This window comes from Trachymyrmex cornetzi, unplaced genomic scaffold (genome assembly GCF_001594075.2).
Source record: "Trachymyrmex cornetzi isolate Tcor2-1 unplaced genomic scaffold, Tcor1.1 scaffold979, whole genome shotgun sequence".
NCBI classification, from domain to species: Eukaryota; Metazoa; Arthropoda; class Insecta; order Hymenoptera; family Formicidae; genus Trachymyrmex; species Trachymyrmex cornetzi.
In genome coordinates this window covers 142,650-154,587 of record NW_017300332.1, presented here as the reverse complement: position 1 = coordinate 154,587, position 11,938 = coordinate 142,650, and the positions used below count along the sequence as shown (strand labels likewise).

Here is an 11,938-nt window from a genome sequence, read left to right as displayed (position 1 = left end):
ACAGAGATATTTCATCCGTCATATAAATTTCTAATAAACAATTGTACTTTCCTCGCTATAGCACCTACCGTAAACCGTGATCCGAAAACATATTGCTCAAGTAAGTATGGATTTATTATTGTAGCCAATTTCGAATTACGATGTCATAACTTCTTTTACTTCTTCTTCGCCTTCGTGAATTTAAGTTATACAGAAAGAACATTTAAAAAAAAAACAGATATAAATTTTCTTGAAAAATTCCCTTGGTTTGTTGGATTTATTTATAAATGTACAATTTTTATTTGTTTGACTTATCCATCTTATAAGGAAAAATCTTTTTAATTATTTTCATTATGACTGATTATGACGAAGACTATAAATTAAAAGCACCCACTTTATCTTAGATTAATTTCTAAAAGTTACGCATATTATACAACGCTATTTATACTATATCAAATATTTTTTAAAAAAGGAGCAATTTTAGAACAGCTATTAATCTTTCTTGAAGCATTACATTAATAATATTTATTAGGTGACAATAAAGATTAATGCTGTAGTGCTATCAAATACGTTAATCTTCCTTTGATATATTGAGCGTGAGAAAGAGCTAATAATACGAAAAAATGAAATATACGTGTTTTAAACTCTTTATTTCATTTTATATTACTTGTATTATAGCTGTAGGATATCGGATGAAGACACAATAATCATTCGGAGATAAGAAAGTAAAAATAAATAGAATATGAAGACGATTCTCGACAAGAACGCATTATAAGAATTTTGTTTAGTCAATTTTCCTCGCATAATCCTTACAAAGTTACATTTAATATGATGATGTAATATTTTGCCAAATATTCTATTAAAATTCTATACTAAAGTGCATGCAGATACAAAACATTGCACTTACACAGAGAAGTGGTACAGGAAGCACTTCCAGCCAGTGGGACGCTCTAAGAAGTTGTAAACTTGACCCTGAAAGGTAGCTTTCCCAGCACGACGATGTTCTTTGACGTGGTAGCGGCCTTCCCAAGCGCGATCACCACCAGTTCCTATCAATAACCTTGGATCGACACCTGAGGATTTGTCAGTTTTACATTTTTATTAAATTTGTAAACAAATCGATACAAACCATAATTATATCAATTATATTATATAATATTTACTATGCAATTTGATTTCCTTCAAAGAATAGTTATTATGTGTATTTGATAGCAACTAAAAAGACAGAAATATTCTTCTCGATTGAATTATTATAAAAGTTACGATTTCCTATATAATAAGCATAAATTATAATTTTAACAAAAGACAGAAATTTATCACAACAATAGATACATATATTTATAATTTTATATAACTAAATGTTTATACTGAGAACATATTTGAAATACAATGCATTAATGTATCGTTTCTCTCATCTTTTATAGGTCTATTTTTGGTGCACTCTGGTTTCGCGTTTTCCTTCATCAATCCTTGGTATACATATACTGATTGTAACCGAAAGCTCCCTGCTGAAAGATTTCCGGTTACAGGATATGACGTCACACAAACCGTCACGCGGAGCGGTTCGATAGTCAATATTTAAGAAATATAACTAGCAGGTCACCAAAAAGTTGTAATTAATGATGCCATCATATATATACATTGCAAAATTTACCAAATATAAAAAAAATATTTTATTTCGTTACATGTAGAATTGGCATCAAGTTTTCTATCCATCAATCTCAGTCAGTTTAATGCCTAATTACTATTTCACTAAAATCAAATATTTATAAAACTCATGAAGACAGTGTATCACTGACAATATATCACTGGAAAACAATTTTGTTGTATTAATTGGAATTGTAATAGATTCAATCAGAAAGATACAAATCAGACACTTATAGTTAAATCTATGAAATATTTTAGTCAAGCTGATCAGAAATTCAATTTACGATAACTGCAATGGAATTCTGATTCATCTGATCAGAATTTGCTTTACTTTCTTGTTGATATAATCAGAATATTTTTCTCATATATAGATGTAAAAACTTATAATAAAATGAAAGTCGAATAATAAACAATATAAAAAAACAATATAAAATCTTATAAAATATATTTAAATTTTCTTAATGAGTACTTTGAAATGTGATATCATACACATGTATGTATATCTAAATAAAATCAAAATTTTTTGAAATGTACAAAATAAAACATATATCTTGTCATATTCTTTTTTACAATTGATACAAAATAATAAAAACGTTGAATGACTTAATAATTTTAATAACTTTCGTGATTTTTTTTTTACATTTGCTTTCAACAATGCTTTCACAAGACATAATAGAATATTTTCTTTGAACATAAATATATTAGTTTTAATTATAAACATACCGAGATGGAAAATAATTAAATATTTCAAAAGATATAAATAGATATAAAAAGAAAAAGTTTATACATATACCTTTCGTAGAATAAAATAGAAGTAATTTTTTTACTGTAATGTGATATATATAATACTATATTGCGCTGTAATGAATATTGGAGCGTTAACATGACCACGCTGTGATCAAACATTATAACATTCAATTATTGTGTATTAGCGAAGCTTGATTTAACAAAATTAGTTCTTAATTATATCCATATTATCAATATAAAAAACTTTATCGGCTATTATATTCGTCATATGTGATTTCGAGTTGCAGCCAATTTTCAATCCCTGAATTAGCAAATAGCGTATAATGCGCTGTCAGTTGATTGAGAAAATATGTAAATTAATGAACTTTGAATAATTAATGGATTTTATGCATTTTCATGAGATAGTATAAATATATTTTGCATATATCATTTATTTATAAAAAAATAAGAAAAAGAGATAGAGAGCATATTTTGTTTATTATTTTTTATTATACATTGTCATATTGTCTACAATTATATTTTAGTTCATCAAATATATTTATAAATAATATAAAACTTATACGATAAAAAGTTGGAATGTTTTAATATTAATAATAGGTATAATCAACATTTTTAGCACAAAGATTTATTTCGAATGTTAGTAGCAAGCGATAAAAATCGTAAGAATATTCCCTTTTTCGTATCAAAATTAAAGATCGGTGAAACTTTGCCCTATTGGCAATTTTTGAAATGGAAGTATAATACACTTTAAACGTATGTAATACACTTTTTCTCACCTCCAACCAAAGTGTCATTGTTGTCAGATTGCAAGGTAGCACTGGTATCAGATAGGGGCGACGGGGCTGGTCTTAAATCCGATGGCGGTTCCAATCTCAGTAAATCACTTCCGCCGTCTCCACCTCCTCCATTTCCTCTGCCGACCTGTACAATCGTTACGTTCAGAGGTCCCCGGTTACCTACCATAAAACAGAGAGAGAGAGAGAGAGAAAGAAAGAATATAATGATGAACCAGTTCATTACAAATAAATTATGGGAATGGCTGCGTTCGGGAACGTCGCTCAGATGCCTCCGATGCCTCGGATTCATCATCTGTCCTTGTTTAATATTAGATATTAAACAAGGACAGATGATGAATCCGAGGCATCGGAGGCATCCGAGCGACGTTTCCGAACGTAGCCATAGTTGAATGCAAGAAGGGGTTGACTTTTTTTATATTAGTTATGTATTTTATTAATTATACGCGCTCAATTTTGCTATGCAAAATCATTTTTAAAAAGTAACGACTAAAATGTGAAGGCGAAGATCAGCACTTCGCAGAAATGTCACTAATTGTAAATGGTAATTAACCTCTGTGTCATTTTCCTCAACCACGAATAAACCGAGCTAAAATTGAATCAGTTTAACCGGATTTCTGTTCCCCTAAAACGACTGCGATTCGTTTATGCGATAATTTTATGCACACAATCAACGATATGACATTTATTGATTTAGCGGTTGCCTCATAACGTGTGAAGGTGCTTTAACCCGAAGAAAATATATTCGTGTAATTTGCGATCATTATGTCTTAATGTCTCATCGCAGATGTAGAGAGAATATAATAAACGAAAAACGCGGCGTGTGAGAGAGAGAGAGATTACTGCTCGTAACCAGCAAATAAATATAAAATTATATCTTTTCTTTATAATTCATTTAAAATATGTAGGGCACATCTCGAAATTACAGATATATATAATTATATTACATATGTATATAATTATAAATAAATTATTTTATATAAAATAAAATACCATATTCCTTTTTTATGTATATATCGATAAAACTGGTAATACAAAATTACTAAAGGATTCAAAGATATTATTCCGTCATTAAATCTATTATAACATATATTTCAAATTTCCTTTATTATATAAAACACAATTATTTGTCAAAACAATTGAGAAAATAGGAAATATACAATAAATGTTTAGGGCATTCAGTGGATATATAATTTACTTTGACCTTGATAAAAACTTTGATACCTGAATTTTTTTGGGCGAACATACTGGCTGGGATATCGTAAACCGCTGCTATCATCTTTACACATGTGTGGCCACATCAGTAATAAAGAGAAACGTTGAAATTTTATGATTTCAGACTGGCACTCGTAAAACTGGAATTTCCACGAATTTCCGTGAATTATATGTACGTGCGGTTTCCGCCATTGGCGGAATTCAGGTCGGATTTTCATGGAAGTTCAATAACGGGCGAGTTGAATCGTCCCGAGGCATTTTAATACGTTTACATATATATTATACATCTATACACGCAGGAGCGCTGCATATACGCGTCCTATGTAATCTGTCCATAATCCTCTACCGAGCGCAGAGCAAGGCTGAACCTTTGTTGCGTAGCCCTTTTCCCTCACCTTTTATTAACCTGTAGTAGCATTTTAATGGTGGGCATAATAACGCAATATATACCTATTGTGTACAAGCACAATTAAAAATTAAAGCTCCACCATTATGCCTTCATATTACAGGAGAAAATTGTTTTCTATGAAATCGATGTGCACATTTACAGTCCGGGACAATTTATTAAAACAAATAAATTTATTATTATAAAACAAAGAACCATATCATGTATAAACTGGCAAGTACTTTTATCAGTGAAATCAACGAAATTTACAACAACAATGTGCAAGAAATGTTATTATTCACTATCTTAAAACAGTAATTTCAATTTTAATAATCATGGAGACAAAAAAATAACAGAAGAAAATATAAGGATTTTAGATAAAAGAATTGTATGTGTGAAAGAAGACGAAGTAATAAATTTGCTATATTATTACATTGCTTAAAAATGTATTTTTTTTAATGTATTTTTTATAAATAAAGTCTTATTATTTTACACATAAAAGTTTAGAAAAAATTTCAAAAATGTCAAAATAATACTATAAAGTATGTATGATATTTTCTCCTAAAATTATGAAATTATTTTAAAAAATAACTAAAATATTTGGAAAAAACTGAAATAATATATTCGAGTGATCTCCATTCTTAAGAATTGTTTAAAGTATCTCGCAGATTGTAGTTCTCCTACTTATTTTGTATACACATTAAGGAGATTCTCTAAAACATCACAAAGAGATGACTCACCTATTCTGGAGGGTGGAAGTAACAGCCCTTGTGCCTCTTCGAGTGGCATGGCGTGCCCGTGATCTCGGTAATGAGGGCGGTCTCTCATATCTCCTTCCGGCTACAACAGTCGCGTGTGTTTTTACGATGTTCCTCGCTAAATAGCGGTAATCGTTGGAGACTGGGATTGAGACCGGGACCGGAAGCAGGAAGCTGCGTGAGTCCTGAGGGACTCCTGCTAATGACGGCGGACGGTGATTGAGCGTCATCGCCCCGCCGTCACAACTAAAACCATGCCCAGGTCACCAAGATCGCACGATTCTCCAGCTTGCGTCAGGGCCTTGTCGATTGCCGTCTACTTTCGCTCTGTCGAAAAAAAATTCTCGTCATAAAATGAATAATGTTGAAACATATTATATGGCAGGCCTGTCCAATCTGAGCTCCGAAGCCAAAACGCAAAACTATCGACGAAAATAATTTAGTGTAAAATTTCGAACTGTAAAGTGTTGATACGCATTTAACAATAAGTGACGCTTATCAACACTTTACAGTCCTCACCTGGAGACAAATGTACAGTATTATACATTAGAATTCTAGTAAACTTTATGGAATTATCAAGTTCATATAGGGATACGTACCTACTTATGTAAAATTTTCTTTACATTTCTGGTAAATGAGATTGTCATATGACAATTGTTCTTACTTTATCGACAAAAATTTTTTCTTTAGTATTGACAACATTTACTTTACTGCGTAATAAAAAATATATGTATAAAAATATATGTATAAAAGTTTTGAGAATTGTTTGTGATCGTCAATCTTGAAGATAGTATGATTAACTTTACTGTAACTATAATTTACTTTATTGAAAGTATGATTTATCTTACTATAAGACAATAGTTACTTGAAATGTACTATAATCATTATGTACTTTTTATCTTAAATCTCCGGTATTTTTACTTTTAGCCAAATAAAATTTTTCACAAATACAGTAAAAATTGCCAGAATATTTTTACTAGTCTTGTAAGATATCCATTTCTCAATTGTTTTTCTCCGTGCGAAATCTTACCCACATTGAACTTTTTTGCGTCGATGGCTTTGCGTTTTAGCTCCAGAACTCAAATTGGACAGGCCTGATATAAGGAATAAGGCATTTAAAAAACGTGATATAAAATATCTCAAAAAATAGCAACTTAAAAAATTTTAATATAAAAGTTGTAAAATTTCTTGAAAATTACATTTATGAATTACAATACATTGTTCGCAAACAATGTCATGATAAATGGCATAACGACTTTTTGCTAAATAACAAAAACTCGACTTTTCTTTAATCTCCAATTTCGGACAGTAACAAATAATACACTGTTAGAAATGCTTCCTTTACATGTAAATAAAACTCGTGGTTATGAACGAAATTAAAAGTAATAAATGATTTAACTGAAAATTAAATTAGTTATTTAAATGTAATGAACGTAAAAATTAGTGTATATTAAATTTTCATGAAAAATACATTAAATTTCATATACGCATGTACACGAGAATACTTTTCAGTTATAAATACGTTAAATGTAATGTAATGTCATGAAATTAAGTTCAAATTATGTGTAAAGTACATATGTACTACTATATTAAATATTATGAAATTTTTAATAGTGTACTTTACTTATCCTATATAGCTGTTTAAACAATTGAGTAATATAAATTAAATAAGAGATTTGACCGAAATAGTACATGTATTTATATTCTCCCTCCTCACTAAAAAATTGAAAAATTAATTTCGCTATATATAGATAATAAACAATGAAACGTCATAATTAGCTCTTTCATTCGAATTACAATGATATACGAGAGAACAAAGAAACCTCTTCTCTGCTTAAATTGCCTGATTCACCATTTATCTGGGTTTACATGTGCTCAAGTTTCGTGGTCGATGTACTTTGGCTATTCATAACGGAATACGGTATTGTTTGCAGGTATTGTTACCAGAGTAACGGACCAAAGTGAATATTAGCAACAATGAACTTGTACAACTTCTCTTATTCTTTTTTATTAAGAATTTATACTGATTACATAACTCTACCATTACATTTTACCTTGCAACATATATCTACACCTAGAGAAAGGTTTCATCAATTTAAAGAAATGTTTCTTTGTTATATGGTTAAAATTTCTTTGATTTGAATATATAATTTTTTTAAATAAATATTTTTCAAATAAATTCTTTTATTTAATTAAAAAAAATAATGTTTAAATTAAAGAAACAATGTTTAAATCAAAGAAATTTTTTCTTTAACCGTATAGCAAAGAAACATTTCTTTGAATCAAAGAAACCTTTCTCTGGGTGTATTTCTAAAAAATATAGAAAGAAGACACTTTAAAAGAATGTCTCATCAAGAAATACATAAATTTCCATCTCGTGTATCATGTTAATTTACTCGAGCACGCAAAATTACTCAAATTTCCAGGATTTCTGTTATCATATTTTATGTTCTCTGCCTGCGCAATTTTCTTACATAAGCGCAGACATTAAAGTGAGCGCATACCCACAATGTTTGCTTACGGCACACATATGTGCGTGCAATATTATAGATCGATAGTCGACGTGTCTTGGTTAGTAGGTCTAGTTCATAAGAATTATATAGTTGCCGTATAGACATGCAATTCGCAATTCTTGCTGCGACAACATTATCGCATTACACGTGATATCGTTATTTTCTTCCTTTTCTTTTTTGTACAATTCTCTCTGTTATTATTGCAAACTGCCATAGAAAATACATTAATTACCATAGAAAATACGTACTCAATGTACTCCTAAACTGTAAAAATATTCAAGGATTAATGGTAATCTTTTAGAAATTTAAAAAATCAATTGCGTTCATTTATTGTGTGTGTTCCAAATAACTAAAATTTTTTAAATAATTGCTATAATTTGGATTTTTAATTACATTCTCTACATAAAAAAAGACAAATTCTGTAAAAGTTATCACAATAAAATGATTATTACATAAGAATCAATATTAAATTAAATGAATATAATAATATTCAGTCAATAAAATATTACAGTACTATAGCACATAATATATATACATATATATTACAGCACACATTAAAGTACGAAGAAAAGGAATTACGATTTTACAATAGCTCTTTATTGTGTGATTAATTGGTAAATGTATGGCAGATTGATGCGAGAGATTTGTTGCTTATACATATAAATCACTTTTGGCGGACGTAGAGATTCGCGTGAGTTTTCTTTGTTCGCTCGATGGCGGCTATTTATCAAAGCTTTCGGAAAATTTCTGGAAACGAAAGTCGAAGCAGCGCCATCCATAATTCCCAATCCTGTTTCCCTACCAATATTCATCGCAAGAGAAGAAAAAAATTTGGCAAGGATTAATAAGACACCTATCACTTACGTACACATTAATTTAGGTAAAAATTGCAAGCCAGATCATTTTTTACGATTGTTTCTAATAAACACCACTGAATTACCGATATTTTTATGCTTTTTAAAGTATGTCGTAACTGTTATACAACTAAATAGATTAAATATATAAAAAAAAAGCTTTTTAATAATTATGTAGAAATATAAACATAGAAATATAAAAGAGATATTTTTTTAATCAATTCAAAGCTTAATTATTTAATGAAAAGCAAAAATAAAAAACTGATTTTTATTCATATTGCCTTTTTAGCATTCGTTTTTTTTTTTATCATTTCAGCTATTTTAGTCAGACAGCGAGGTAGAAATTTTAAGCAAATTTTTTGTAGCATCTTGGAAAATATGATTTAATGGCAAAAATAGCTTCATAAGAAGAGTGTGCAATATAACCATTATGTGAAACGTATAACTCTGATTTCGTCCAACTGAAAATGATATCTTTGAAGGACATCGTATTCCAATTTTAAAAAGCAGGTATTAAAAAGAAGAAGAATGACGTGATGCCAAAAAACGTCTTGTTATAACTAACTGCGAAAAAAACTGATCGATGCAAGAGTCGACAACGTGTTTCTACTGCTTTTCACGGGTAAATCTGCTTCAGAGAGAGTTTAAATTTTAATGCATGAATTGATTCGCTGATACAAGCTGCGTAAAAGTTGTCGCCTATAGTTACTCGTTACTCAACAGCTTTAACAATCCATACATTCTTAACGTTGCCACGAGCTGATGATTTCATAGTATTTTATTTTAAAAGTTCAATTCCATTAACCTTAGCAAAAAAATTACCTCTTATTACATATCAATCCAGTATATTAGATCCAACATATTATATACAGGGCTAGAAAATATTTTTCAGGCTGATTAAAGATGCATGGGACCATTATCTGCTTCTATAAGAAAATTTTGGTTGAATTTAAATACAAATATACTATACACACTTTTAGATCCGAAAGATCTGAAGAGTTCAAAGTTCAAGCTCAAAACTCAAAATGCTTGAATTGATTGGTTATCGCGCGGCATATTCTGAATATTACTCTCAAAATAAGGATCCAGGCACAGTCTTCTGCACACACCGAATTTAACTACTTCAGTCAATGACTGAAACTTCCACTGACACTTTCCTTACTTTAACGCTTTCACTTAGTTTCACATGATACTTCTTGTGTGTGCTAAATTTGTCAAACAGCCATTCAAAGTACATAACTATATGTTTTTTCAACACTAATTTGTTAATCAACATCATTTATTACAATATATACTGAGGATGTATTAATTATCGCGTTACATCGCGGAACATCAACATTATTTCGCTTTTCTTCATAATTTAATGAAGGTGGATAAGATGTTAAGAAACAGCCTAAATCGACTTGTCGGGCACGACGATATAAAAGCTCGAGAGCACTATATCGTTGGATAAATGAGAACAAATTTAATACTGACAAGACCAAGCATGACATTCGAAGAAAATGTGAGCTTCGAAATTTCTGCGATAAGAAATAAACGTTTAAATTCGTATGAAAAATTATCAATTTTATTATTCCCTCCTGTTATTATTGTTTAAATAAAGTAAATCATTATATTATTGGTTTGCGCGTAAAATATTGTTTTTTAAACTCTCTTTATACTCTCTTAAATTTAATTTATTATACACATTTAAATTATCACTTTTTCTAAAAATATTAACATTTTATATTTTTATTTATATCCATTTCAAAAATTATATTTATACATTTCCTTTCTTTCCAATATAATTTTAAATATAATAAAAAATAAAAATTTTGTGTCTAATACTAAATTTAAAAACTAAGTTATATTACAGGTAGATTAAACCAAGTAGCAAGGTGACGTCAAATGACATCTTAATAACATCTTAATGACAACTTTAACGTCAATAAAACGCCATTAAAACGTCACCTTGCTACTTCAGAATATACAATAAGAAAGATAAAACCTGCAGCCATTATTTTTCTATGAAGTTTAGTAGAATGTATCTAATCGATTTCTTGAATGTTTTTTACGTGATAATCGAAGTAGCTAAGATTGCAAGAAGCTCGTGAGATTCTATCGCAACCAGCTCATTTAGAATATTCATTTTTTTCATATTGAATTTCATAGTAGGAAGGTGTGGTTGTGATGCATTGAAATCGGGCATTAAAGATTGATATTTAAGAATCATCGTCAAAGGTGCATATATATTCGCTCATATACTTTCGTGATATCGCGTGATACTGTGCCCTTTCTTGCTCCCTTTATCGCGTGTCCATAGCACTTTTCAGTGACCCATGGCTTACGTCGGCTTAATTACGTCGATGTTTGACGAGCAATTTTGCTAATATCCTCGTGTGAAATAACCTGCATTTAATGAGTCACAATTCTAAGATCTTGTTGAAGAAATTTTTAACTCTTAATTAATAACATAGAAAACTCAATGCTATCGTGACAAGAAATCTTTCAGATTATTTATTTCTTTTATGATCAAATAATTCTTTAAAAGAGAGAGAAAGAGAAAGAATATTGTTAGTCATATATTTATTTATTATTTGAGACAACTAAGAATATAAACAAATGGAAGGAAAAAATTTCACATTAAAATTGATTTTTTTTGTTATTCATTCATTTTTTGTAATCATAAGAATTAAAGCAAACGATTCTCCGTATTTTGTCATTACATTTTTAACAAACATCGATAAAACTATTCAACACGTAAAAATAATCCTTAGCCAATCAAAGATTTTTAACTCTTCTAGGAAAAGCTCATTTACAATGTTCGTTGTTCTATTTTCCAAGAGCATATTACACGTCAACGAGAATAATATGTATATAATTACATCCTTCTCATATTCTTCTTTGTACGGAAGCAAAGCTCCAGAATAATTGGGAAAGTAGACTAATTCGTGGCTTAATATTTTAGACTACAAAGAAAGTAGTCGAAAAAAAGAAGACAAAACAAAAAAAGTGAGAGATGGAGAGAGAGAGAGAGAGAGAGAGAGAGAGAGAGAGAGAGAGAGAG

At 29.6% G+C, this 11,938-nt stretch overlaps 1 protein-coding gene across 1 annotated transcript in view; it reads right to left on the bottom strand.

The window, feature by feature from the left end:
- Positions 1-864: 864 nt before the first annotated feature.
- LOC108769992 (potassium voltage-gated channel subfamily KQT member 1) overlaps positions 865-11,938 on the bottom strand; it is a 13,088-nt gene continuing 2,014 nt past the window's right edge. Inside the window, exons 2-4 of the mRNA XM_018521264.1 lie at positions 5,508-5,852; positions 3,150-3,329; positions 865-1,052 (exon numbers count right to left, since the gene is read on the bottom strand). Coding sequence (XP_018376766.1) covers positions 883-1,052; positions 3,150-3,329; positions 5,508-5,595 — 438 coding nt within the window. The 5' untranslated portion in view covers positions 5,596-5,852 and the 3' untranslated portion in view covers positions 865-882. The remainder of the gene's footprint in view (positions 1,053-3,149; positions 3,330-5,507; positions 5,853-11,938) is intronic.